Consider the following 27,501-nt stretch of genomic DNA (forward strand, 5'->3'; position numbering starts at 1 on the left):
TTACAAGTATGTTTATTTGGGTTTTTTGTTTGTTTGTTTGTTTGTTTGTTCGATTGGTTGGTTGGTTTTTATTTTTCCACACAGGGCTTCTCTGTGTAGCCTCAACTATCTTGGAATTTACCCTGTAGACCAGATTACTGACACTCAGACTAAAAGGATGGACTTTTTCTGAAAGCTACCCAACAGAACTAGTTATGTAGTGCTGCAGAAGAGCCTCAGGCCCAGGGTTTCCTACAGAATTGACACCTAACCTTGTATTCCAACACTAACCACTACATACCCGATGTTTCTATATACTCAGTGCTCTATATACACGAAATCTGTGATTTTCTAGCTGAGGTCATTTTACCTCTACTTCTAGGAGCAGGGGTAATTTTAAGTTGTCACAACATAAAGAGTACAGAGAGACACTAAGCACCCTACAATACACAAAACAGTCTCCCATTATCCCAGTGCACTGCCTCAAAGTCAGTAATAGTGCTAAGGTCAAGAAACCCCTCATTTTTGAAGGGGCCTCCTGAGAAGCCATTGGAATCATGTCCACTTTTGAAGAAGCAGAAGTGGAGAAAGTGTTAAATGCTTTCCCCAAGGTCAAAGGGAAGGAATGGGGTTTACTGTATAGAAATCTGACAAGAAACCAGCTTCCTGCAGAACTCTTAGTGCTCACAGGAATCCAGGGAAGTAAAAGCCTGAGTTACTACAGCATGCTCGTGACCTTCTCTGTCCCCAGTGCCTACCCAGGGTTCTTCTTTCTGTCTTTTACAAAGGATGGCTTTCCCCATCCAATTCTGATCTCTGGAAAGACGTATAAATAGGCTGGATAACTGATTTTGTATTCTGTGCTCAGAGTGGTTCCCATAAACAAAATATCCTCTGACTGCAGGATCCAGACCTAAGTGATTCTGTCCCTCAGCAAATCCTCTTTCCTAAGTGGCAATGCCCAGCACACTGGGTGCTGAGAGGGCAAGACTCAATCACAGCCTCGTAGCAGCAGGAACGAAGAGGCTGTGGGAAGTGAGGGGACCTGCCAGCTGGCAAGAAGTATAAATGGACAGACACAGACATGCGGGGTTGTCTTTACACTCCCCCCTTGCCCAGTTCCTGAAGGAGTTAGTCTTCAGCCTTTCAAAGCAAGTTCAATGTGGGTAATTCCTTGCAGAGAAGTTAGGACAACTGATGATTCTGAAACAAGGATGAGCACTAGTGGTCCCTCAAAGGCAAAAAGTTTAAGAATGTAACACCCAACAATTTGTAATGTGAAAAAAAACCACCCTCAAGGTCACACCTTAATTAAGTAACATACAAACTAACAGAAGAAAGTGAACTAGCTACTCCTATCCACAGTATAGCATCACCAGTACCGCACACTCATCAGAAGCCTTCTCTCCAGTCTGCAGAGTTCACGTCAACTCCTAGTAGAGAACACCATTTCATCTAGAAGGAAGACAAGGGCACAACCACAGTGACCAAATCTTGTTAGGGTTTGCAAGACCAAGACACCTTTTGCCTTTGAGACAATGAAGGCAGAGGCCTGCAGAGTGCAAGGATAAAGTCGACCGTAAGGGAGGAAAGACTACCATAGGCTCTATGCAAATTACACAACATACATCCTAGGATATTGATAGCTCAAAGGGAAATTATACTGCAACTAGGAAGCAGGTCATTTTCTTACTTGGGGGAGAGGGTCAAGAGAAAGGAGTAAGGGAGGAGGGAAGTGTCTAAGGAAAAGGAAGTCACTGCACAGGACCAGAGCATCCTGGAGAGGAAAGCTAAGATGCTGAGGAGTTGTGTCATTAAGTGTCCACCAGCTACATAAAGTGGCTTTAACTCCACCTAAGGGGAACAAGAATCAGTGAATCATCGAAGCAGTAACAACAGACTACTAGACAGATGATTTAGAAGACTTTTTGCCGCTGCCTGAAATCCTACTGTCTGTTCCTTATTTCCCATTAATTTATAAGTAGGTTCCATTCCAACACCTCAGGGAGAAGAAAACTTGACTACTCAGAATGGTGTGTATCTATGAAATGTCCTACAACAAGACAAAAGAGTCATCTTCTCAGGCTGACCCACTTTTCCCCCTCCATCCCTCAATGTGAAGGATCAACGCTCTAGTGTCATAAATGCTAACAGTAGAAGTTACTATTCCCAGTGACCTTTAATGTAGCCAGAATAGTGCACACATATGCAAAGAAAATGATAAACAATGCTGTGAAAGCATCAGTTAATCAAAACAAACAAAAAACCAGAAACATGAAAACTGATAGGTTGTACACGAGAACATGAAATGAACAATAAAAACCCTTTCACCACAAATAAAATAATAATGGGGGTTGGCAATCACCTTTTAAACAGACTACTTTTATATGCCGGTGGAACACCCTAGGTCATGAAGGGCTCTCAAAATCTGACAAAGTGGATTCTTCCTACTAAGAATGTATCTATGCATATTTAGATAATATTTTTATACAGCCCTATTATTTAAATAACATGCTTGAGAACTCCTGATTTTAAAACAACTGATCCTCACCATATGAAAGCTTTAAGGCAGCCCATGTTTTAGAAAGTCATATCAAAGTCATAATTTATGCCTGCCACCTAAGTGATTTACAAGAAAACTTTAAGTGAACTCTTGAAGAATTAAAAGAGCAGTGAGGGGATCTAAGGGGGAGATAGTGAGTAAAGAAACCATCCACACCGGAAGAAATACTGTCAAAAATCATTGACGACAACTCAGAGAGACAAGGAGACTAGCATGATGTCTACTTTCTGAGAAGAAGAGCAGCGGGATCTTCAGGATGTATATAGCAAGCTTGTGATCCCAGCCCTGGGGAGGTGGAAGCGGGAGAATCAGGAGTTTGAAGTCAGCAACACTTGTGCATCAAAAAAACCAGAACATCTTCCAAAAGGGGAGATGGCTACACCAGGAAAAATGGAACACTGGGTCAGATGCTCAGGATGAGGGCAGGGCCTTTCAGCTACAATATTCTGCAAGCAAGAAGTCCATGACTGATCTCTACCATCCCCAGGGGCTCCTCTTCTGCACGCTAGCCAATGGAGTGCAGGGCTCGCTCTAAGCTAAGACACCTGGGTCTGAGTTAAGCTTTTTTTTTTGTTTTTTGGGTTTTTTTTGTTTTTTGTTTTTTGTTTTTTTGAAACAGGGTTTCTCTGTGTAGTCTTGGTTGTCCTGGACTCACTTTGTAGACCACGCTGGCCTCAAACTCACAACGATCCGCCTGCCTCTGCCTCCCGAGTGAGTTAAGCTTTAAGCTCCAAATTTGAGTAAACAACTTTCGTGCTTACGAAGTGTATAAAAGTTGTCTATAGCATGAAGAGGCAATAAAAGCAAGCTGAAGAGCATGCTGTAACCCTCCATTAGGTCCCCCTTTCTTCCGGACCTCACCTTCATTCCCTCTCCTCAGTAGCTCTCTGCCAAAGCTCCACTGTCTTCTCATACCATGCATACAGCCGTTACCCATACTGGACAAACTCAATGCACAAGCTCGCACATTTGCACACAAGTAGCTAGCTACCTGTCCAGAAACCTAACGCAAACACTCTTAAGCTATCCAGATATGCCAGAGCCCAATAGTTTCACATAAGCCATGAGATGGGAGGATGGGGGGGGGGGGTTGTGCAGTATGCCCTGAGACCCTGGGAAAGCTGCAGACAGGCTTCACACGAATGGATTTTATTACATGATATTTCCACGAGCAACACAAATTTCAGCGATGATGCCACACCAATCACTTGCAAAGTATTACTCCCTCCCTCATAACCTGTATATAAAACTGACAGCACTAAAAACTTCTTGAGGATTAAGGGAAAGTTGTTTTGTCTTTTTGTTTGAGACAGAGTCTATTTACATAGCTGTAGCTGTCCTGGAACTCACTGTGTAAACCAGGCTGCCCTCAAACTCACAGAGGTCCACCTGCCTCTGCCTCCCAAGTGCTAGGACTGAAGGTGTGCACCACCATTCCTAGTCTTTTTATCTTTTAAAGTAGAAAGTAAAACTGTTTCTGAGCCTGGGCTGCCACATTTTCTTGAAATTAAGCACAGAAGTCAGTCATTGTGGCTGAATCCTGTAATCTTAGCTTGGGAGGCTAAGGCCAGAGGAACTCTCCATGTTCAAGGACAGTCTCTGTTAAATGTATGGTTTTTATGGTTTTTTGTTTTTTTAATAGTTATTTATTATTATGTATACAGTGCTCTGCCTGCATGTACCCCTGCATGCCAGAAGAGGGCATCAGATCACATTATAGATGGTGTGAGTCACTGGCCAATCTGGGCTACTGAATAAGACCTGTCTGAAGAACAAAACAAAGTGGGAAGGAGACACCAGACAAAAGCAAATGGAGGGAAAAATCAACCACTTTCTTCCCAGTGTCATCAGAATTACTGGAGAACAATATGTATATAACTGAGATATACTTCTCTTGTTAAAAACTGTGTCTGACTTATTCATTACCTTTACAAAACCCTAAATTCCTACCAAAGGCTATAGAGAAAACAGTGCCAAATTTAGGGGGAAATAGGCTCTTTTAGTCACCCTTAACGTCTTGCAAGTAGAACAGATTCACTGACACCACCATCATGAACTCACTGCATACATAGCAAGGCGCGATTCTGGCATGGATTCTACAGCCAGAAGCTGTCCTGGCCTTAAATCAACTCCACACACACTGTGCCAATCACCATACATATCCAGGCAACACCATAGTGATGCATCAAGGCCAAAGCAAAACTAAACTGCATTAAATTAATATATATTTATATATTTTCATTTTTGCTGTTGCTTGCATTTTAATCTTCTTAGGAGATACTACCTTCAGGATAAGCAAAAATGTGAAAACAAACAGTCAGATCAAGCTACTCAACATCAATTAGACTACGGGTTAGTATAAAAGACAAAACTAGTAATTCTACTCTCAAAAGGAAGACTCCTGAAAACCAACAGGCTGCAGAAGCCTTTGCGGCACTCGTGTATTTATTTACCCTCCTAGTGAAAGCCTCTCCTAGGCAATTTGTAAGCTACTTCCATGATGTTTAAAATTTTTAAAAATTGTTTGTTATACCTAACAAACTATTGGAGTTTACTTTCTGAGTGTTTCTCATTTATTCACTACCCATCATATAAATGGTGTACATAACAGCTGCTGTCTAAAGAGTGCCTGATACATTTACCAAATAATTAATGCCAACAGTTTTGAGTTGGCCAGATCAGAAATCCATCTCTGCCACTTAAGAGACTGATTCTGACACAGTATCTTACCTGAGGTTCAACTTTCTCATTAAAACGAAGATAAGTGCATGCTCTGGACTCGGTGCTGTAATGGAGGCCACCCAGTATGAAGGTGTTCACTCAGTGCCTGACATTAAGTGTACAAATGTTCACAACTGCAATGATTATTACTACTATGACTTCTTACTCAGGCACTGGCTGAATCATCCTTCCATTTAAGCAGATAAAAGGGGGCCAACAGGATGCCTCAGCCTATGAAGACACTTGCTGCTAGCTTGATAAGGTATGTCAGTACATCCCCGGGACTCAGAAGTTAGAAGCAGAAAAGTGAAGCCCACAAGCTGCCCCCTAGCATTCACTCGTGTGCCTGTACATGCCCACATAACAGTAGGATGTAATAAAACATTTTAAATGGGTACTCTGTGGCTATCAAGATTTGTCATGTTTTCATAATTCTTAAATGCCACCCATCAAAATCCTATCTTTAAGAAGTGGCCTTTCAGTTACAAGGGGGAGGGAGGTGATCTTTGTTAAATGTCCAGACTTACATGAATTAAACCTTGTTTTATTTATTTCCCTAGCATAACTGTCACTATTTAAGAATAGCATGGTTCATGAACAGATTATAAACACACATAACAGATTATGTTCAGCAACAAGCATCAGCTTTTAAGAACATACCCACTGACACAAGATCTTTTGGACAAGAACTCATTGCAGCTGGCAGTTGACAATGAAAAGCTTTACAGACTGTGATAAGGAACAAAAGGGTGGCATATAAAGCCTACAGTAGGCTCTGAGTCCATCTCTGCTCCAGCAGTTCATCAGAGCAGAGAGAAAAAGACTAAGAAACAGGAATAACGGGAAGGCAGAAAGTAAGCCACTCAGAGACTGAATTAAAAACAGTTTATTTGAGGAGAGAAAATTCCAGTGATGTAAGAGAGGACTTGGGCATTTTATCAGTTATTTATATAAATAAATACTATCTATCCCTAAAGTAAAATTTCTCTTTCGTCACAGCATATTGCTACTCAACCAAAAGACAAAGCACTAGAAAACTGGGAAAAGAGACAAACCACGGCCTTCTGAATTGCAATCAACAAGGGAGCCGAATGCCACCCCACCACAAGGAACATGTCCTTCAGAAAGTCAGTCTTAGCAGGTGGACACTGTTCTTCTCCTCTAGACAACTCTCCAAGTTTAACTAAGACCTGTATAAAAACTTTCTGTTCTAATTCTTTCTACCTAGGGCTGATACCCCAGAACTACCCATACTAGCTATTTGAACAGGAGACAGTTCCTGTTTTTTGTTGTTGCTGATGTTTTTCTTTTTGTTTTTCCAAGATGGAGTTGGCTGTCCTGGACTCACTCCTGCCTCTGTCTCACTGAGTGCTGGGATTAAAGGCATGTGCCACCATGCCTAGCTTCAACAGTTCCTGTTTTATATTGACACCAGATAGTAATAAACACTTTTGGTAAAGGTTACAAGGTGAGGTGACACCTAACCCAAGTGCAACAGTATGCAAAGAAGTGGGATGTGACGCAGGAGAAGCATTGGCTCCATCAAAAAGGACAGTGTATGAGAGTTTGGAGTAGGAAAGGCTCCTGTTATGTGAGAGGAACCAGGACACTACTGTGTTGGACATGGTCACAGCAAAGAATAGAAGGTAATAAGGTTAAACACCTTGGCAGGTCCAGACCAGGCCAAGACCCATGAGCTAGGGAAAATACTTAAGTTCCAATGGCCTAAAAGAGCCCTCTGCTTCCCCAATAGTCTCCAGGATCTTCTTTCTGCAGCTGCCCTGTTCTACAGAGTCTGGCCAACTCCAGCTCCTGGCTGGTCTTCAAACCCACCATGCCCTTCCCAAGCAGACTCTTAGCCCTGCCATTCTGAAACCACATGGTCTACACCCTCATGACTATGTGGTTCCTCTTAAGGTGGAGGGTTCCACATTACATTCATTGATTCACACAGTAGGTATGATTATCCTACTTTGGCTTTCTGAGATGAAGCCTGCTTGATTATAAGATATAATCTCAACACGTCCCTCAATTTAGTTTTGCAAGTATTTTGTTGAGAATTTTGCATGTTTGTATGTTCAAAGAAATTGGTCTGTGGTTTCTTTTTCTGTTGCCTCCTGTCCAGCTTTTGATATAAAAACACTTGCTTTGAATTGACTTGGCAGTGTCCTTTTATTTTGTGGGTATAACACAGCAGAGACACTGTCTGCTCCTGGGCTTTTCTTTGAGGGAAGCCTTTCATTACAGCTTCAATTTCATTGATTGACAAAAGGGTGAAAAAAAAAATCTTAGCATTTTAAATGGCAGCAGTCACATGTAGTTCTTCTTCCAAATTCATTCTCTAATATATATGCTTTGTTTTTATAAATTGTAGCCTATCACTTCTATTTTAAAGTTTCATAAACAATGACAATTCTCTGAAAACCAGAACAGGTGCACAGTAAAAATATATGATAAGTGAATGAATTAACACAAGCTAAAATCATTAAGTGATTTTGTAATTGAAAACAAACCATTTTAGATTTATAAGCATATTTTCACATCTTATGCCTTAACTTATCAACACCTAGAGACACAGGCACTGCACGTACACTCAGGAGCTAGCCCATGCCTACCTTATACCTCACAGACTCCTAATCACATCCACACTGATCTAGCACAACCACCCTCCCTTAGCAGCACATTCCCATCCATTCAGCGCCACCTCCCTCCCCTCCAGTTCACACCAGCTAACTGCCCCACCTCCCTCCCCTCCAGTTCACACCAGCTAACTGCCCCACCTCCCTCCCCTCCAGTTCACACCAGCTAACTGCCCCACTGACCCCTCCAGGATGCCTTTGTGACCGATTCTGCTCCCCTACTCCAGAACTCCAACAGTGTTTACCCTCAACTTACTGAGATGCCTGGTTTCCTGGGTCCGCATTCTCACTATCTGAGGACTCCAAGTAAATGGGAGTCTCACAAGGATGGCTAAGTGCCTGTTTAGGTTGGCATTTCCCTGTCCAGATACTGTGGGGGAAATGACAGACAGAATTTCTCCTCCTGTCCACTCTCAACTTTCCCTTCTACAAAAGGGATGCCTAACCATTTCCTACAACTGCACACTGCTACCTGCACCTGAACTCACAGGCATTTCCTCTCATATGGGGAGGAGGGCTGATTATGTCCAAACATCACCTTCTTGTGGCTCCTCTTAGATTCACGTCCTTTGCCAACTCACGGGTATCCTTGTAGCTCTCCATTCTCTCTCATGTGTTCAGCTTTTTCTTACTTCCACATCATTCCTACTGGCATCCCTACGGAAATGAGGTCATTCTTCCTTCCATTCTCTTCCGCACTACACTCGCGCCTCCTCTGCTATGCTCTCATTCTTCCCTTCCTTTTCAAAGCAAACTCTGAGATGGCCACATGTCCCTCTCCATTTCTGCCCTAATTCTTAAAGCCTCACAACCAGGTATGTGCCTCAATTCCGATGAAGGTCGTTTATAAACCTACCACCAAAGCAAGATTGCTCGCCTCTCTAATGTAATTCCATTCTACCCAGCACCTGCTAGGGGGCCACAGTCAACCCTTCGCTTTGTTTTCCTTTCTTTTCACAGGTTTTACATCACCACACTCATCTGGCTTCCCTGTCATCACACTGGCAACTTCTCCCTCATCCTCCACTTAGTGTGAACTGACGAGAAGCACAACCTTTGGCTCTGAATGTTTATTGATACTTACTGGAGCAACTTAACTTGTTCATAGTCTATCACTGGGTGATGCAGGCTTGATCCAAGAGTTCTATTGTAAGGGAATACATTCTGGGAATATACATTCCAAAATATACACGGATGGCCAGTAAATGCATTAAACAATGCAGTCATTCCATCAGATCTCCAACACAGAGCCTAGCATGGGCTCCACTATTTCTGAGCTCATTAACTGTACCCTTCAATGTCTCAAGATCCAACTCTTTTCTTTCTCTGTCATCCACAACCAACTCTTCACTGATTCATGTGAATGCCAAATCCCAAGTATATCGTAAAGCTCTCTGCATAAGTACTGTCATCAACAAACCTTAACCCACTACCACTTCTCACTTCGTAATCAGTCAGTCACTCTACCCACCACAATCCACAAACCATCTAACAGTGACTTTCCAGAAGCACAGATTAGGTCAGTTCGCTATGCTGCATGTATGTTCCCATTACATGTATAATACACCTTGCGTCCTTACCCAGGGCTTCTATCTTCTGATCCTCTCAGTCTTATTTCCCTCCTATCCTGTCAGACTCCTCCTCCTGGATGACAATTCAGAGACCTCTGCTTTCTGGATAACATTTCATTCCCATCACTATCCCCAGCTCAAATATTAAATCCCTTTGATCAAGGGAAAGTCTCCCTTGATCATATTAACTTAAATCCACTTATTAGCCTTCTTAATTGATTGTGCATTACTCAGTCCATTTACTGTGTTCAACACTGCTAAAGAGCAAGGACTCTCTACTCAATCTCCTATACCTATAAGAAAATCTGGCCCTTATATAGTGGGTAGCTCTATATAAATACCTGCTGCTTAGTTTTGCTTCCCTGGGAATTACGACGATGCCTTCACAATGGGTCTGTAATTCTATCTTCAGCCTCTAGCTCACCTAAGACCCAAATAATTTGCTTTTCAGACATTTTAGGGATAAAAGCTACAGGTACAAAGGAAGGCACAGCAGTCAGAACTCTCTTAAGGCACCGCACACACTGGTAAACACCTACAGCATCCTGGAAGGAAGACCTGCATTGCTAGGATGTCTAACACCAAATCTGTGCCCTGCCTACCAATAAGGACCCAAAGTAGCTACAGGATCGTCCTCCTCCAATTGTGAAGAACAGAAAGTCCAAACCCTATAACTGACCATCTGAAACAGGCTCTGACTTAAAGAAAAACAAAAACAAAAACAAAAACAAACAAACAAACAAAAAAAACACATGATCATCTCAATGAATTCATAAAAGGCCTTTGACAAAATCTAATGTGCCTTCATTATAAAAGTAGGAGAATTTGGAGCTAGAGGGAGCATTAACAACACAGTAAAAGCTATATAAGAGGAACCCAGAGCCAACATCATCCTAACTGAGAAAAGTGTGGAACAATCCCACTGAAGCCAGGAATGAGACGGGATGTACACTCTCATCCCCCCTTTCCGTGAATGCACACCCATCTGTTTCAAGTACTAGCTGAAACAACAAGGCGTAAGAAAGACACTGAAGGGATACAAATAGGGAAAGAAGTCAAGCTGTCCCTACTTACAGATGACATGACACAACACATTAGAAACAAATTCAGCAATGTGACAGGATCAACTATACACAACTTGCTTTTCTAGACACCAACAGCATACCCAGAGGAGACCATAGATATACTCCCATTCACAGTAGTCTCAAAGAAAATAAAATATCCAGGAATAAACACGACCAAGGATGTGAAAGACCCTCTATAAATGAAAGCTTCAAACTTCTGAAGAAAAAAATAAAGAGAAAATGGAAAGACACTAGACAATGAAATATTCATGGATTGATTATTAGAATTAATATTGTGAAAATGACCATCAAAATTAATCTCATTCTTCATGGAAACAGAAAAACTATCCTAAAATTCATATGGATCCCAGATAGTCAAAACAATCCCAAGCAAAAGCAATGCTGGAGGGATTACAATTCCAGATCTTAACATACAGTACAGAGCCATAGTAATAAAAGCAATATGGCATTGGCACAAAACCAGCCATATAAACAAATGGAACAAAACTGAAGACCCAAATAGATATACAAGTAACTTCAGCCACTGAATATTTGACAAAGACACCAAAAACATATGTTAGAGAAAATAAAGCATCTTTAACAAATGGTGCTGAGAAAACTGGATGCCCACATGCAGAAGAATGAAATTATACCTGTAGCTATCATACTGCACAAAAACTAACTACAAATGGATCAAAGATTTAAGCATGAAACACTGAAATTGTTTGAAAAAAAACATACGCAGTACCCTATATGATATAGGTATAGGAAAGTATTTCCTGAGTAAGACTCCATTTGCCCAAGAATTAAGGCCAACAACTGACAAGTGGGACTTCAGAAAACTATAAATCTTCCTCACAATCAACTGTGAGAATCTTTACCAGCTGTAAATCTGACAGGACTAACATCCACAAAATACAGTGAACTAAAAAAAACAGAGTCTCAGAAACAGAGTTCTCAGAGGGTGGTAATGGTACATGACTTTAATCCCAGAATTTAGGAGGTAGAGGTAGGTGGAGCTCTGTGAGTTGGAGGCCAGATTGATCTACAGAGAGAGTTCCAGGTCAGCCAAGGCTACACAGAGAAACCTGGTCTTAAAAAACAAGAGAGAGGAGGCTGGAAAGATGGCTCAGTGGTTTAGAGCACCGCCTGCTCTTCCGGAGGTCCTGAGTTCAATTCCCAGCAACCACATGGTGCCTCACAACCATCTATAGTGTGATATGATGCCTTCTTCTGCAGATAAAACACTCATATACAATGAATAATAAATAAATAAATCTTTTAAAAAAACGAGAGAGAGAGAGAGAGAGAGAGAGAGAGAGAGGCACACAGAGAGACAGAGACCCAAACACACACAGAGAGAGATCTCAAAAGAAAAAGAAAAAATGGCTTCCCTAAAAAAATTGTTCATCATCTCTAACTGACTGTTGGTGAGATTTCTAACTAGTGCACTGGTGCAGCCACTAAGGAAATCAGTGTGGAGGATTCTCAGAGGGCTATAAATAGACCTACCATATGCCCTGGCTATACTACTCACTTAGCGCACGCACGAAGGAGTCACCATCCCACTCCACATATATTTGGCCAGCCATGTTCTTTTCAGCTCTGTTCACAATAGCTAAGAAACGGAAACACCCTAAATGTCATACAAGCAATAACTAGTGAAAATGTGTGTACTGTGGAATACTACTCGGCAATAAAGAAAATGAAGTCATGAACACTGCATGTAAATGTATGGAACTAGAAAAGACATCATATTGTGTGAGGTAAACCAGACCCAAAAATACAAATGCCACATGCCTTCTCTCATTAGAGGCTCCGTGCTCCAAATCTGCAGATGTGAGCACACAACCCTGGAATAACTGTAGTACCAGAAAAGTAAGACACAAGTATTGTCACAAGAGGAGTGTTGAGGGCAACAAGGAAGGGACTACCATGATACAAGTAATCTGATCAGAGAAATGAGAAAGAAGCGTTTTTTTCTTTTCTCTCTCCCTCTCCCCGCCACCCCTCTCTGAGACAGGGTTTCTCTGTGTAGCCTTGGCTGTCCTAGACTCGCTTCGTAGAGTAGGCTCACCTCGAACTCACAGCGATCCACCTGCCTCTGCCTCCCAAGTGCTAGGATTAGAGGTGTGCAAAACTACGCCCAGCTAAGGAAGTATTATTCTTTAGGGAGGACGAAGGAGGTAATACAGAAGAAGATGAAAAGGATAAAAGAGGAAGCAGGATACAAGTGATCTAATAGCGGAAACAGAAAGAGGGGCTTTGTACGGAGTGGGGCGGGAGGAAAATACAGAAGGATAAAATGACAATTAAGGGTGTCTGCAAAAACTCCATAAGGAATCATAAAATTAACTATTTACCTAAAACTGTGTAACATTTGTAATTCTGTGTGTAAATATACACAAATAGTTTTAATGAACTTTTTCATCTGAAATGACAATGGTCCCTCCAACAATCAAATGCCCACTACCAGACATGAGAACTCAGCCCTCTTTTGAATTGTTGGCCAGGACTGCTCAAGACTCTCCTAAAACATACAGCCTATTGCTTTTGCCCTGGGTGGCCCTCCAAAAGTGGAAGGTAGATGGTCCCTTTGCTGAAGACCCCATGCACCTCAGATGCAGGGCCCAGAAACCCCTGAGCTGGAACTGAACTGAAAGCCTCCTCTGAGGACTAGTTTTCACGGTCCCAAGAGTGCTGTGCCATTTCCCAAAGGAGAGAGGCGCCAATGGTCCTACCCAGCCATGATGTCTACTGTCCAGGAACCACATCAATGACCGGCACAGCACAGTAACTCTAAGGGCACAGTAGTGGGGCACACACCTTGGTGGTAGCCAACAGCTCTCTAGCTGAACTTAGGACCTATTCAACAAGAGGAAAACCATGACTGCTACCGAATATGGCTAACTACGCAGCATCAGTGAAGTCGTGCACATCAGAGAAGGCTCTGCAATGACTATTAAACCAGCATAATCTCTGCAGCAATCTAAGCAAGTGTCCTTATACCCTAAGGTAAGTGTCGTCTTCACTCTTATCAAGGTAACTTCTCTTTGCAACTGATCACTACACGAAAAGTACAACCAATCCAAATGCAGAGTTGTGGAGCCCAGTCCCAATGGATACATCTACAAAACAGTCCTGCACCTAAGGCTCCAGGAACACTGTGGAATGGTGGGGGTGGGGTGGGGGGATTGTAAGATCCAGAAGACAGGGGAGTTTGTTTTGAGATTGTGTCTCCTTGTAATGTCAGAAGCTACAGCCATAAAGTCTCACCAGAATGATTGCCTAAAAATGACTTGAACAAGGATGACACCAACAGACATGCCAAAGTAGATGAGGAAAAAGGCCATGAGGCCTGAACTTTATACAAAAAAGTAAAGACAACTGAGGGATGCTGAGAGGGGGAGAAATGTCTTCCTCAGGGATGAGCACACCAATGGATTATCCAATCACCAAATGATTCGCCCTGAAAACATACATACAAGTAACATTATATGGGCTAAGAAGGTTATATTTAGGAATATACATATATACTATATATACACACACAATATGCATGCATAACAAATTAATGGGAAAAAAAGAGGCCATAAGTTTGAAAGACAGTAAAGAGGAATACACAGGAGAGTTTGGAGGGAAGAAAGGAAAAAGAGAAATGTTCTAGTTAAGACAGACCTCTGCAATGATCATGTGTTACTTTCTATAAGTATAGTGATATTTTTCCATTTTAAGAATTTCTAAACCAGGCGTGATTGCACACACCTTTAATCCCAGCACTGGGAGGCAGAGGCAGGTAGATCTCTATGAGTTTGAGGCCAGCCTAGTCTACAAAGAGAGTCCAGGAAAGCCAAGGCAACACAGTGAAACCATGTCTCAAATCACCACAAAAAAAAAAAAAAGTTTCTATACAGGTTCAAACACGAATAGGGTAACGTAAATGGAGAACTATTCGAATTAAAATGCAAACTTTCAAGAACTGAAAAGGTGAAAAGGTAATTTCCTAAATTTCCTCACTAGGTGAAAACTCCCAGACTATCTGTCCATATACAAAATCACAGTGTTCTCATTTATCCCTCTGATTCATTTTCCAATGCAGTATAGAGGACTCATATTGTTGCCTATAATTAATTGTTTTCTGCCCAGAAAATAGGGTTTGAAAAAGCATCTAGGAAGGAGTCTAAATATGTATAAACTAGACGCTTAAAAATCACACTGGGACTGGGCGTGGTGGCGCACGCCTTTAATCCCAGCCCTCGGGAAGCAGAGGCAGGCGATCGATGTGAGTTTGAGGCCAGCCTGGTCTACAAAGCGAGTCTAGGATAGCCAAGGCTACATAGAGCGACCCTGTCTCGAAAAACCAAAAAAAAAAAAAAAAAAAAAAATCACACTGGGCTTCCCTCTGCAAGTAAAAGTGAACAGAGACTGCTAAAGGAAAAACAAGTATCACCTCCCACTATTGATTTTTTGTCCTATCACCCAAGGAAACCTAAAACTCTTGATTTGCTACACTCTGATCAGCATCCTAAGACTGCTAGTTTTCCCACCCTGCCTGTATTTTGTCTGTTAAAACTGGCATCTCACATAATGCCCCCAACTAGCATGTATCACCATTATCTATTCACATGCATCAACGGAGACCTGGTGAAGCAATGTAACTTTCTTCTAGTCATTCCCCTGACAGAGCTGAGACTTACTCTGGAACACCGCCTCTGTGTAAAGTTGACTTCTACAGTGTGTCATATGGTGTTTCTTGAGACAGGGTTTCTGTGTCTAGCCTTGGCGGTCCTGGACTCCCTTTGCAGACCAGGCTGGCCTTGAACTCACAGCAATCGCCTCCCAAGTGCTGGGGTGTGGTGTCTTGTCTATATAGTACCTACAAACTGCACACATTCCCTGAATGCACTTTAGGAAACAAAGATTCAGCACTAAGGTTCTCAAACATCACAAATTACTGATCTGAGAAATCCACACTGAGATGAACAAAACAAAGGCAAGGCGACTATTAGTGTCTCCTAAAGCTAAAGACTTTTAAAGTTAGAGGGCTATCCTTTAAGCCCAAAGTAGTAACATTCAGACTTTGTGATGGTGAGACCACTGTCAATAATGCCAATTCTATGTCTAGGGTTCCCCCATATATCTCTGAAACCTCCTTGTTTAAAACACAAAGCCAAGGGGTCATTGCTTTTACTTTTAAGTTTTCCTACTCAAGTAAGAAAAAAAAGACTCCAGTTTTCCCTCGAGCTCAAGACTAGAAAAAAACACAGATGAAACCTGGGTAACAAACAAAGTCTCGGACTTAGGGTTTCCAGTCTAGCTGGTAATGAATTGTTACTATCTCCTTGCCAGACCCAACAGACAAAGCATTTCACACTCCCAGAGTCTTGATCACAAAGAGAAATAAGAATGCTGAACTCAGTTACACGCTGTTAGTGCCTGAATCATTCTTCTCTTTCCTTTGCTCAGTTATCTTAATACCTGCTATACACGAAAATAAAATGTAACCTCTGCCTTTCTCTCAAAAGTAGAGTAACTCCAACTGCGAGGTCTACTAATAGCTTCTTTTTCTCCTTAGAACTTCAATCAAAATAGACTTTAATAATCACAGGGGCACACTTATTAAAACTACCAGCATAAAGTTGAATATCAATGTGATTAAAAGCAATCTTGCACCAAGCAGCTTTTAACTAGTGAAATCTCACTTCTCCAAAATCCTTTAAAAGAAAGAATTTTTTTTAATGGTACAAATCCCAGATGATTATATTTACTATCTGCTATAATCTTACCTTTCATTTAATATTTCTTTTAAAAGCTGATCATGTCTAATGCACACAGTTCATACTCCTCAAGAGCTCACCAAGGAAACGGCTCTGGTGGCTCAAAGAGACTGGTTTGCTCTGTGCATTGTTTGGGGATTTGTTTATTTGTTCATTTGGATTTTTAGTAAAATTCCTATTTCTCAACAAAATTAGGAAAACAAAGGTTATGTTGACCTTTTCTTGCTCAGAAGCAGGTATGTATCTGGAATGGCATCAGCACAGCAGAATGGCTAAGCATGTCACTGGAAGGAAGGCAGACCCAAGGTTACCTGCTTTGCAGTGTTTATAAAGTGGATGAGGCACAGTGACGAGTACACCACAAGACACATTCAGCAAACCTGACCTGCTCTCATGTCCATGTTCCAGGAACATATTCTTATGAAAAGTAAGTGTTTGGGGAATCTAACGTGTATACATGAAAATGTCATGAGGAAGTCCATTAAGTAGTATCCTAACTTAAAAGGTGTAATGGAGGCCAGGCGGTGGTGGCTCCCAGCACTCGGAAGGCAGAGGCTGGCACTGTGAGTTCGAGGCCAGCCTGGTCTACAAAGTGAGTCCAGGACAGCCAAGGCTACACAGAGAAACCCTGTCTTAAACAAACAAACAAACAAAAAAGAAATGGAAAGAGCAAATAAAAAACTGTAGGAAAGCAAACCTACAATATGACCTATTGTATGTAGGTCATACGCCATAGTGACACATGCAATCCTCATTCTTCCCTCTTAAGACAAGGTTGACAAGAACCTGTCAAAAGGGAGTGACGTGCAGATCTCAGCAGGTAGTTAAGCCCACTTTCTGCAAACTGAGTCCCTGAAGGTTTGGGATTCAGTATGGATTATGTTAGGTCTTAGGTATTTTAGCAAGTGCAAAATCATAAAGACATGGGATCTACAAATACAGTCTATCTTTTTTAAACCAAACCACAGTTTTGTTTTTGAATAAAGCCTTCCTATACATTCTCAAGACTTCATACAAAACTTGGGCTTCTGTAAGTCAGCTAAAGGAAAGAGCAGAAGATGAAATATTTTGAGTTAAAAAACAAAAAGCAAACAAACAAACAAACAAACAAAAACCTCACAAAATGCTGGGCAACTGGGAAGCAGAGGGAGGAGGATCTCTGTGAGATGAGGCCAGCCTGGTTCAGAGTGGGCTTCAAGACAGCCAAGTCAACACACAGAAACTCTGTCTTGAAAAACACAAGCAAACAAGTATGTATGTGTGTATGTATGTATGTATGTATGTATGTATTAAAAATATAAATAAATAATGACATATAGCTATGCAGGTCTTTTTCTCATCTGTCTATTTAGCCCACTATACACATTCTCCTGGACCTTGATATTTTCAATTAAAAAAAAACCTCACAAGACATCTATCCTCCTGTTTCTGAATATTATGAGCAGTTAGAGCAGTTCAGCAGAATCTAAGCATCACTGCCATGGCCCAGTGTTCCTGGAGTCCTGCTGCTCTGTATGTGAATGGACCCAGGAAAGCAATGATAAATGGAAAAAACAGACAAGAGTTTGGGACACGGCAAGTGTTTAAATGGTTTCCTTTAGTCATTTGGGTGATGTTTTTATTGGTATCAGAATACGATGATTTGAAAAAATGATTTTAAAGAAAATAAAGCGTGGTTGGGCATGGCGGCACACACCTTAATCCCAGGACTCAGAAGCACAGGCAGGAAGATTTCTTGAGGTCAAGGATATCCTGATTTACATAATTCTGGGCCAGTCTGGGTATAAAATGAGACCCTGCCTAAAAATTGTAATTAAAAAAACAAAAACAAAAAACAAAAAAACACCAAAAACCCAGATCAGACAAGGAACCTTCTTAAGCAAAGCCTTTTTGCTCTCCATACGTTTCCTTGCAACCTATACTCCTCCAATAGTAAATAAGTTCTTAACTCAGGAGCACTGGCTTTCCCCACTCAACACAGAAAGTTAGTGGAAGGGGTTCCCTTTCATCAACCATGTAACTAATGAGGTCAAGGTCATTGACTTCTCCCGTGATGACCAGACACTAAATAACTGAGATCCTAGGTTATGTGGCCTTTGTTGCACCCCACTTAACACTGCTGTTCACTGTGTAGAGAGCAGCCACAGATGTAAGTATAGGAACGCCTATGGCCATGTCCCAACACAATTTTCCTGAGGGACACTGACACATGAATTTCACATAATTGTCACATGTCACATGAGGTTTTCTTTCAACTGTCTGGCAACATAAAAGCCATGGGCAGTACTTGACCTCAGGCTGTAGTTTGACTACACTATCTGTAGTGCTTAAGAGGCAGGAAAGAAGCCTGGTAGATCTCCCATGGGTGAGTGCATACCCTACAGCTACAGAGCGGCACATGGGTACTGTCGGTCAGCCGTGGAGCTGCTCTCATCACTGCAGCACTGATGGGCATCTGCAGAGTGCCTCAAGTGAGGCACTCTACAACCAGATCACCTAAGGACTCTGCCTGGTATATTCACATACAACAAGTCCCCAGAAGATTCAAAGGCAAAGAACACAGATTTCAATACTGTTTCAATAGGTTTGATTTAAATCCCCACTTGACTGTAAGGACTGTCACCTGCAGAAGCTTTACCTACATGATAGAAATCAGAGACATGGCAACTCCGCACGCCTCAAAACAAAGGCACAATGTACATAAAGGCTTCATTTTTACATAACACAAGGTGAAGCCTAAACAATCAGACAAAAAGAAGATGAAATGCTAAAATGCCTGTGATACGCTTCAAAATAATTAATTGTGAGGCAGACATGAAACAAGACTGGGCTATGACTAAGTCCCTGGAGTCCTGTGATGGCTACAAGGATGGTCACTGTTTTGTTTTTCTCTGTTCCAAATCATACATAAGAAATTTTAGGGGTGGGGACCACTTATGACAATCTCTAAAGAAAAGTACACAATTTCCGGAAAAGGATTTTATGGCTATACTGTAGTGTCTTTAACAGTACTGCAAATAAACGCCTATCTGTTTTTTCAGTTAACTAAGCACAAACCATTTTCCCTACTAGAAAAGAAAGGGTGTGCTGGACAGTTTTTGTCAACCTGACAGAGTCATCTGAGTGGAGGGAACCTTAATTTAGGCTGTAGGCAAGGGCAAGCCTATAGGGCATTTTCTCAGTGATCAAGAGGGGAGGGTCTAGCACATTGAGAGTGGGGACATCACTGGTCTGGTGGTACTGAGTCCTATAAAAAGGCAGGGTGAGCAGGCCTTGAGGAGCAAGCAGGACCTCTGCATCAGCTCTGCCTCCATGTTCCTGTCCTGGCTTCCTTTGATGATGGATAGTGATGTGGAAGTGTAAGCCAAGTAAGCCCTTTCCTCCCCAAGCTGCTTTGGTCATGGTGCTCCATCACAGCAACAGTGGTAAATAAGTCTGGGTTGAGGTACGCTCCTCACCAGTTTGTCTTCAAAACACAAAACACCTAGCTGCCCACAGCACCAGCTGACCTCTTTTCCACTTTGCTCAACAACATCCCTATTACTTAGACAAGGATATCACCTGTCACAAGTGAGGACAACGTTCTGGGTTGCCAGACTCCTCCTGTGCCTAAACATCAGGAATAAATAGTAGTATATGCCTTTGCGCTTTTTGGAAAGTCTAAGTGGGAAGCACTAAATTCTAGGGAAAACAATCAAGCACTGACAGCCTCTGGCCTCTCCTAGAATCAAATCACTCTATCCACTCGCCCACGCCCACCCCTGAATGTGGAGTATCTTCCACTTATAGACCTGCAATTCAAGGGGAAGTCAGTCATTTGAACCAAGCACTCTATAGTGGTTTAATTCAATCTTCCTAGAAGTCCCATTTATTTAGTTTTTTTTTTTTTAAGCAGATGTTTACAAGCTGATTATGCATTCATCAACAATGTCTCTGCTCCCAGGAATGCACAAAAGAGCCATCACATAGCTGGGCGTGGTGGCGCACGCCTTTAATCCCAGCACTCGGGAGGCAGAGGCAGGCAGATCGCTGCGAATTTGAGGCCAGCCTGGTCTACAAAAAGAGTTCCATTACAGCCAAGGCTACACGGAGAAATTCTCTCTAGAAAAAGAAAAAAAAAAGCCATCACATAATATGTATTTTCAAAGAGTGACAGAGAACAAAGGAAAGCTCATGGTGGTGGCTGGGTACCATGCAAGTAGACCTTCGTGAGGCTAGAGAGGTGACTTTCCAAAGCAAAGCAGATTCCCACCATAACACAATCTGCTTGTAAAACTTTGCTATGAAATTTAAGTATTTAACATTTTCATCCTTTATGTCTCCCTATGGATCTAGAGTTTAATAGCAAATTTCTAATCAGTTATTCACACCCATTAATTCCATCCAAACATAAGTTTTGTGAAATTTCAACTTAAAACTTGAAAGGAAAGCCGGGCGTGGTGGCGCAACGCCTTTAATCCCAGCACTCGGAAGGCAGAGGCAGGCGGATCACTGTGAGTTCGAGGCCAGCCTGGTCTACAAAGCGACTCCAGAACAGCCAAGGCTACACAGAGAAACTCTGTCTCGAAAAACCTAAAAAAAAAAAAAAAAAAAAAAAAAACTTGAAAGGAAAGAGTAACTCATCTTGTGAGTGTAGTCTCCTTAGCTCACCAAAACCCACTGTGCCACCAACTCATATCTAATCCGAAGAAGGCAGCACAGAATCAAGATGCAGGTGGGGACCGGGGTGACCTCTGACACATCAGACGACTGACACATCAGCCTAACAGTTGCCAACAGTGCTACAAGGAAGATGACATATCAGCACTGAGAACCCAGGAGAAGTGGCTATGGCCACTTTCCCAGAGCATAGGAATAAACATTATTTTGCATACACTTTCAGGAAAGCCCATTCAAGAGTCCTAAGTAGAAAAGACGATAAAAAGCAAATTGCTAAGTCAGTTCTAACATTACCAGGAGTTGGAAAGGAGCAAAAGAAGTCGCTATGCAACAAGTCATTTTATGCTATCTAATTTATTTTCATCCTCTAAAATAATCTTGGGAAATAGGTATTTTTATTTCTTTTCCTAATAGGAAAAGTTATAGAACTGAAACAACTCATTTCATAGTCCATGTTTGCTAACTCTCTGGCTCAAAATCATAAATTGAGAAACTAAAGAATCAGGTATATATTCCTAAAGAACTTCCATAATGCAGAGTTTCTCACTCTTAGTGTCTCATTAATATGATTAATTTATCTACATATTTCTTCTCAACTTAACTTCATTGATAAGAAGACATATATAGAGTTCATTCCAAAACATCCTCTGCTGGTGGAAGAAACCAGTCTTAACTGAAGACAGCGGTAAGTGAGCCCTGACGACGTCAGGAGAACATACTCCCTGTTTAACCACGTCCCCTATTAGAACTGCGTCTGGATGCATACGCGTGTGTAGAGGACAGAGGTCAATCCCAGGGATCGGCAGATCCCCTGGAGCCATCCACCTTGTTTTTTGAGACATGGTCTCTCACTAACCTGGAGCACATCAAGTGGACTAGACTGGCTGGACAGGAAGCCCAAGAGATACAGCTCTCTCTCCATACCTCCAGCCATGAGATTAAAAGCATGAGCCAACAGGAGTGTTTTTGATGGGGAGCCGGTAGTTAATGTAGGCTCTAGGAATCAAACTTGGATCCTCGCGCTTGCACAGTAAGCACTTTACCAACGGAACCTTCCTCATCCTTTTTGACAGCCAAGGAAGCCTCAGCCGTTCCTCAAGCTTGGACTCTTTGGTACAAACGAAGAACTGACTGAGCTAAAACTTCTGTCTTTACTCAAAACATCCAAGCGTAGCCGCAGTGTCTTTTAAATGGAGAGAGCAGCTTTGGAAAGACAGAAGCCAGGTGGAATAGTACACACCTCTGACCCCAATACTCTGGGACTCTGGAGGCAGAGGGAGGGAGAGTTCTGAGTTACATAGTGAATTACAGAACAGCCAGAGTTACACAGGGAAACCCTGACCAAAACAAACAAAGAACAACAAAATCACCCCAACCAAGCCTCTAAAGGACTCTTAATAGATTGATGATATAACCAGGTTCGTGACCCCCTTTGGCCTTAGATGTAAGATCTTCGAGCTTTGTGGAAAATCTGCTAATGACTATATTCCCATTAGAAAATAGCATATAGAACAAAAATGGTTTCAGCCACTAAATGTTGTTGAGCTTTAGAAATCAAGGCATTCGGAGAAACACATTCATTCTCTACCAGGGAATCACCAACGATCAGCATCCTGTGTTCAGAGACTTAGAAACCATTTAGGGGAAGCTTCCACACCAGCAATGAAAACATCCAGCACGCGTGTATTAGGCCCTCTAAAGCTCTCCTCTACCACTTCCTACGAGAGTTGCCACCTAGTGATTTTAATTTTTCAAGCCCAGGCGGACTGCCAAGTCAACACTAAAACCGGACTAACAACTGATTCTCCCTATTGCAACATCACCAAGTCCTGTGCTCTCCCTCTTTCCTTTGCCCTCAAACAGCAGTCCTCACCAAAAATCAGCTCATTCGCCCTAGACTCTGCTCCAACGGGAAGCACTCACAGGGCTGCCATCAGGATTGCTCGTTTTGGCCATACCAAACAGACCACGTGGCCAGCTGGAAAAGTCAAAGCAGGGAAAAGGAAGAAAAGGTAAGAACTAAAAACGTGCAGCAACTCTGAGGCCAGCATAATAATGAGCCAGTTTTGGATTTAGAAATCCAGCTGCCAACGTTCTGCTTCTTGAGCACTGAACGAAACTCCGCCAAAATAAACGGCTACAGGTGAGAAATCAAACTGCACGGGTTTGTGTAAACTCAGTACTTTGAAACCCAAACTTGACTTGAGGCCACGACCTTTCTCACTAGAATGCCCAGGTAGGCATTAGGGATCAAAAGTCTACGATGGACAGAAAAAGAGTACTCTCATGACAAATGTAAGTTTCCAGGCTCCTACCCTGACTTTTATTGATAGCATACCTTTCGGTACCTAAAGAAAGGAGCCTTCTCCCAAACTGCTTCATCCATCAGCGGACTTTGATTTTACACTCTATGGCTAGTGAAGTTCTGGGCTGCTGTCCTCTTATCTGGCAGAGCCAGCAATCACACAAATCCTACTGCGTGCACTCCTTGGCTGTGAGATCTTTTGGTAGCATCCTGAACTTTTGCTTTAAACCCAACACAAACAATGGTACAGGATAGTAATTCAATTCTAAAGTTCAAATGCCTGTCACGGTGGCACAGTCCCTTAGTCTCAGCTCTCAAGAGGCAGAGGCAGGTAGAACTCTGAGTTCGAGGGCGGCCTGGTCTACAAAAGCATGTTCCAGGACAGCCAAGGCTACACTGAGAAACCCTATGTCAAAAAACCAAAATAAAGCTGATGATGTGATGATGTTCAAAATTCATTCTCGTTGCTTTAAGAAAACCTGGGTTTGTCAAGGTTTCTTCTCTACAGCACCCTCAGGCACATGTGGAACTACTTTCCAATGCTTAGAATTCTCCCTGGTGTTTTCCATAACAACTAAAGGGATCTAGGTTAAACTCTCTGCTGGTTTCCTATGCCCATAACTTTGAATTGCTCTTCTGGTTGCACTCAGGTTTCCAGAGGGGGTTCAGGTCGCTGCCCATTACAGAACTCATAGAAATCAGATTTTTGTAAATGCTCTGACCACCCGCTTCCCTCCTTTTCAGCAGCATCCTCATTGCAGCAAGCAGGGAAGGTGGGCTGAAGCAACAAGAAAACTTCCCCATGGTTGGGTACAAACTCCACCAGGGGGACTGGACTCACCTTCCCGACAGAGCCCCATGACTTCGCGGTTTTTCCCAAACTCCTTGAAACTTTCATCCAATTCGGTCCCTAGGAGATACACACACACAGGAGGAGGGGAGAGGCAGGTCAGTGGCCAGGAGTGTGACGCACGCTCACGCACGCACAGGGTAGGTGTGGGCACCTCCGCGTTCCACAACCCAGCGAAAGATAGCATCTCTGACCCCCGAGGGGGCGGGTCACAGGACACGGCGCGGGGGAGGGGAGCGGGACCGGTGAAGGGGGAGGCGGGGGGCGTGGGGAACAGGGAGGCGTGGACACTCACCATCCTTCCCAGGAAGTTTGGAAGCTTCCACCCACAGATTCCACGACTGCCCCAGCATCGCTTCGGGACTGGGCAGGGGCCTGCGCTCCCCCACCGTCGCCATGGCGCCGGCCGAGGTGGTGGCGACCCCGGAGCCGCCGTCCTCCGGCCGTGGGCGCCGTGGCGGCGGGTGCTGCCGCTGGGGCTGCAGAGGCTGTGGCTGCTGCTGCTGCCGGGCGGCCGCTGCTCCGCCCGCCGCGCGGCGCGGCTCCCCCCTGACGTCATCCGCGGCCCGCTCCGACATTCTTTCCGCTCCTACAATGTAACAAAAAAGGGGGAAAAGAGTGGCGCGGGGGCCGCTTTTAAGGAGGCGCCGCGGAGTTCCGGCGGCGTGCGCGGCCCGCAGGCCGGTGGTGCTGACAGCCCCCGGCCCCCCCGGGGCCCCGCCGCCGCCCCCGCCCGGGCGCAAAGTCCGCGGCGCTGCTTGCTGGCTTTCGCTTTCGCCTGCCGCGGCCCTCGCTGGGCGCCGGCTGCGGCCGCCACTGCGGCGCTGGCTGCCCGGCCCGGCCCGCCTCGGGAGGCCAGCGCCCGGAGCCGCCCTGCCGCAGCCTCAGGCCCGCCCGCGCCCCGGCCCGCGGCTGCCCACCCTGCGGCCGCTCGCATCCCGGCCCGGCCGGCAGCCCCGCTCCTTCCTTCCGTCCGCGCGTCCGTCCGAGCGGCGGCGCCCGGCCGGCTCCCTTAAGCGGAGGCGCCTCCTGTCGCCTCCTCCCCCTCGCCGGTCCCTCCCTCTCTGCTCGCTCCGGCGAAGTTTGCACGTCAAGCCCCCGGAGTGGAGCCAGGGCGAAGTCGGAAACGCAGCCACCTATGGAAGAGCCGGCCGGTTGGCCCCGGCGCAGCGAGGAGTGCGTAGCCGAGGCCCTGCCTCTGGCACCGGCACTTCGCTCTGAGCTCGCCGGGCGGCTGCACAGTAGCTGGAGCATGAATAGGAAGCCGCCACTGTGCGGGCGCCCAGCAACTAAGGAGCCACCGGCAGGTGTGAAATGCCGCCCAGGTGTTAGCCCAGGTGTCTGCAAGCCCCTACTGCATGGGAAGCCACCCACGTGTACCCCAGTGCCCACAACTGAAGGTCACACTGTGTGTCCTGAAGACTTGAATTTTTTCGCCAGCAAGAAGGGGCCCACAAAAATCAGTGTATCACTTTTAACTTCAGTTGTTGGCTTCTCACTATTTATGCTCGTCTTTCCTAGGATTGGATGAGAGCTTTGGGAACATTCAAATGACACTGTGTTTGCTCAAGATTTTGATCACTAAATAAGGCACTAGCACATAAACTACCCCCACCCAAATATGCACATACATAACTTTTGCCTACGTGATGGGCTGAAGATCATCAGCCAACTAAAGCATTCATAGAAGGGAATCACAAGGAGCCCTTAATAAATGGCCCTATTATTCTGCTATCACAAATGATGTTAAAATTGAAGACAAACCTGAATGTGAGCATGATGTTTAACATCTCAGTAAAACAGCACTCTTAACCTTTCAGAGCCTCTGCCTGACAGGTGCTTTCCAGGAGGTAAGCTTTCTGTACCTACTCTCATCATTGTTTGCTTTTTTAAATGGCAAACATCTAGTAAGACAGGTGTGACCAAATTCTCTGTTGAAGAAATGTCTAAAACCTTTAAAACCTCAGAAAAACCTTTAAAATGTTTAAATGAAACCAAAAGTGAGTGTGTCAGTGTTTCCATGATATATTACAACCAGGACTCGCAGGGTATGGGGGTGCAGGCTGATCTCTGTGAGTTCCAGGCCAACTTGGTCTACAAAGACAGTTCCAGAACAGCCAGGGCTACACAGAGAAACCTTGTCTGTTAAAAACGATAGATGGAAAAGCTTTAACTGGGTGCGACGGTATGCACCAACAGTCCCCAGGTACTTAAGTGGCTAAAGAGCAAGAGTATCTATAAGCACAGTAGTCCAGACAAGACTGAGAAACACAGTAAGATCTTGTCTTATATAAATGAAACATAAATACAATTTTCATTGGACACATTTAGAAAATAATATATATGTTCCCCTCCCCCCCACCCCCCCACCCCCGTCCCCACTGCACACAAATCCAAAAGGGGAATCCAATGGTGTTTATCAAAGGACAGATGCTCCTTGAGCCCCCAGGCTCTGCATCTAAGGTTTCAACTAACTGCAAATTGGAAATATACTTTTCATATTTTAAAAAGTGTATCCATTCTAAACATGTAAATATTTCTACAAATTTCCCTAAATATTATGTAAGAGCTATTTACACAGAATTTGCATTTTATGTGAGTACTGTAAGTAATGCAGAGATGACTTGATGCATATAAAAAGATGTGTGCAGGTTATGTGCCATGTTACAGAAGGACTTGAGCTTTTGACAATTTGGGTACCTGGGGGGAGGGGGTCCTGGAATACCAAGGGATGGATGTAATCAAACTGATTGAGATGACTGGAAGATTTTTACATTTAAAAACTAATTACTATAAGTCTTAACTTTCTATGAGTATCAATGAGCAAAATACAAGGTTAAGATACATATTACCATTTCTAATTCAACATAGCTGGTGTGTTTCTAATGCAAAATATCAACTTTTTCATTAATCCTGAACACTGAAATATTTGCATAAATGTTTCCTAAGACACAATAAGTACATTTACTTATTACTCTGAACTTTGTAATTCTACATTTAAGATAAATTAAAATTTGAATTCTACTGGTCCTTGGAACTGCTCACTTAAAGCAAAACTTAGCACAGCCATTGAGGTAGCAAGACCATAGAAAGCAACTCAGGTACCACAAGGAGGTTCTATCCAGATACAGATATTCTGATTGCTGGAAGTATAAGACAAGAATGAAAATAAAGAAAGAATGGCAACATGAAGTTTGGTCTCACTTCCTTAAGACATTGATTCTTTCTTTTACAATGATAATATAACTTAGAACCAATGAGGATCAATATGGTAATTTGGTTTCTGCTTGGTAATTCTTTTGTTTTCAAGGTTTTTAGCTTGTATAACAAAACAAAACAACTTAAATTTATAAGTACTAAATCTCAGCATCAT

The 27,501-nt window shown here is 43.3% G+C and overlaps 1 protein-coding gene across 9 annotated transcripts in view; it reads right to left on the reverse strand.

The window, feature by feature from the left end:
- The window catches only part of ATXN7 (ataxin 7), a 161,742-nt gene that overhangs the window by 75,546 nt on the left and 58,695 nt on the right, over positions 1-27,501 (reverse strand). For 6 of the 9 annotated variants that reach the window (XM_084797130.1, XM_084797127.1, XM_084797128.1 and 3 more), the window contains 2 exons: positions 24,424-24,717; positions 24,120-24,188 (listed from right to left, as the gene is read on the reverse strand). In XM_084797130.1, the coding sequence (XP_084653256.1) occupies positions 24,120-24,188; positions 24,424-24,706 (352 nt within the window). In that variant the 5' untranslated portion in view covers positions 24,707-24,717. Of the gene's footprint in view, positions 1-24,119; positions 24,189-24,423; positions 24,718-25,048; positions 25,526-27,501 lie in introns of those variants that run through there. The other 3 variants (XM_084797125.1, XM_084797124.1, XM_084797132.1) reach the window with 1 other exon arrangement.

The sequence above is a fragment of the Acomys minous genome (genome assembly GCF_964271855.1).
Source record: "Acomys minous genome assembly, chromosome: 9".
NCBI lineage: Eukaryota > Metazoa > Chordata > Mammalia > Rodentia > Muridae > Acomys > Acomys minous.